The 1,347-nt window shown below is 41.4% G+C and overlaps 1 protein-coding gene across 1 annotated transcript; it reads right to left on the reverse strand.

Moving 5' to 3' along the window:
• Positions 1–641: 641 nt before the first annotated feature.
• On the reverse strand, positions 642–1,001 carry LOC114378811 (uncharacterized mitochondrial protein AtMg00820-like). Its single transcript, XM_028337421.1, has one exon. The coding sequence runs from the start codon at positions 999–1,001 to the stop codon at positions 642–644; it is 360 nt and encodes a 119-aa protein (XP_028193222.1).
• Positions 1,002–1,347: the final 346 nt, after the last annotated feature.

The following is a 1,347-nucleotide window of genomic DNA, read 5'->3' on the forward strand; positions in this document are numbered from 1 at the left end:
GAAGGTGACATCAGTGCTTGGGGAACCATCATCCTTGCACAAGGGAATGCTGGTTGACATTGGAGTGAGGATAGACTGGCTTCATCCATCTTGGTTCGCTCAAGAAGGTTTGTAATGTACTTATGTTGGCTAAGGAATAAACCCATGTTGTATGAATTACCTCAACACCAAGAAAATAGTGTAAGTTCCCTAAATCTTTTATAGAGAAGGTCTTAGCAAGTGCTGCAATACACTCATCAACTTTGCTGGAGGAGTTTCTTGTAATTATAATATCATCTACATACACAAGTGTGTATAAAACAAAATCTGCAATTCCTAGAATGAACAGAGAGGAGTCAGATTTTGAATTAACAAACCCATAGTCACAAAGAAACTTTTGTAAGGTCTGAAACCAAGCCCGTGGTGCTTGCTTGAGGCCATAAATTGACTTTCGTAGACAACAAACATGACGAGGCATTTCTGGATGGATAAAGCCTGGAGGTTGTTTCATGTAGACTTCCTCACTTAAGGAACCATGAAGGAAGGCGTTGTTCACATCAAGTTGACGAAGGGCCAATTATTTTGCAGGGCTAAGGAGAGAACCAATCTGACCGTCGTTGGTTTAACAGCAGGACTGAAAGTCTGAGTAAAGTCCACCCAGGTCATTGATGAAAGCCTTTGGCCACTAATCTGGCCTTATATCGATCAATATCACCATTGGCCTTTCTTTTAACTCTATAGACCCATTTGCATCCTATGAGATTGATATTTGGAGGTCGAGGTACAAGGTCCCACGTTCTTTGTTGGACTAGAGCATCAAACTCCTTACTCATAACATCACGCCAGTCACTAGACTTGAGAGCCTGACTAACACATGTTGGTTCAATGGAGGAAGGGAGAGGATGTTTGGTAGTGAGAAGGTATTTGGGGTTAGGTTTTTGTATTTGATTCATTGATCTTGTGACACGACGAGGTGCGGGGGATGGAGGTGGTACTGTGGGAATAGGTGGTGGTGATCCCATAGAAGAGTTCAGAGTAGGATAAATAGACTGAGTAGATAATGTAGGTACAGGTGGGGCGACTAAGATGAGAGGTGGAGTAGATAAGGAGGAATTTGAATTCTAGGTAGGAGCTGGAGGAATAATAGGTGGTGTAAGTTGTTGAATGATCAGAGGATGACGAGATAAAAAGAAATTGTTGTGATTTGAATTTTCAGAATTTGAAATTAGTGACGGGGAGAGAGAGACAAGAACATTTGATTGAAATGGGAAGATTGACTCATGAAAAATGACATGTCTTGAAATATACACTTTTTGAGTGGGAGGGTGATAGCATTGATAGGCATGGTGCTGAAAAGAGTAACCAAGA

This window comes from Glycine soja, chromosome 12 (assembly GCF_004193775.1).
Source record: "Glycine soja cultivar W05 chromosome 12, ASM419377v2, whole genome shotgun sequence".
Classification (NCBI taxonomy): domain Eukaryota; kingdom Viridiplantae; phylum Streptophyta; class Magnoliopsida; order Fabales; family Fabaceae; genus Glycine; species Glycine soja.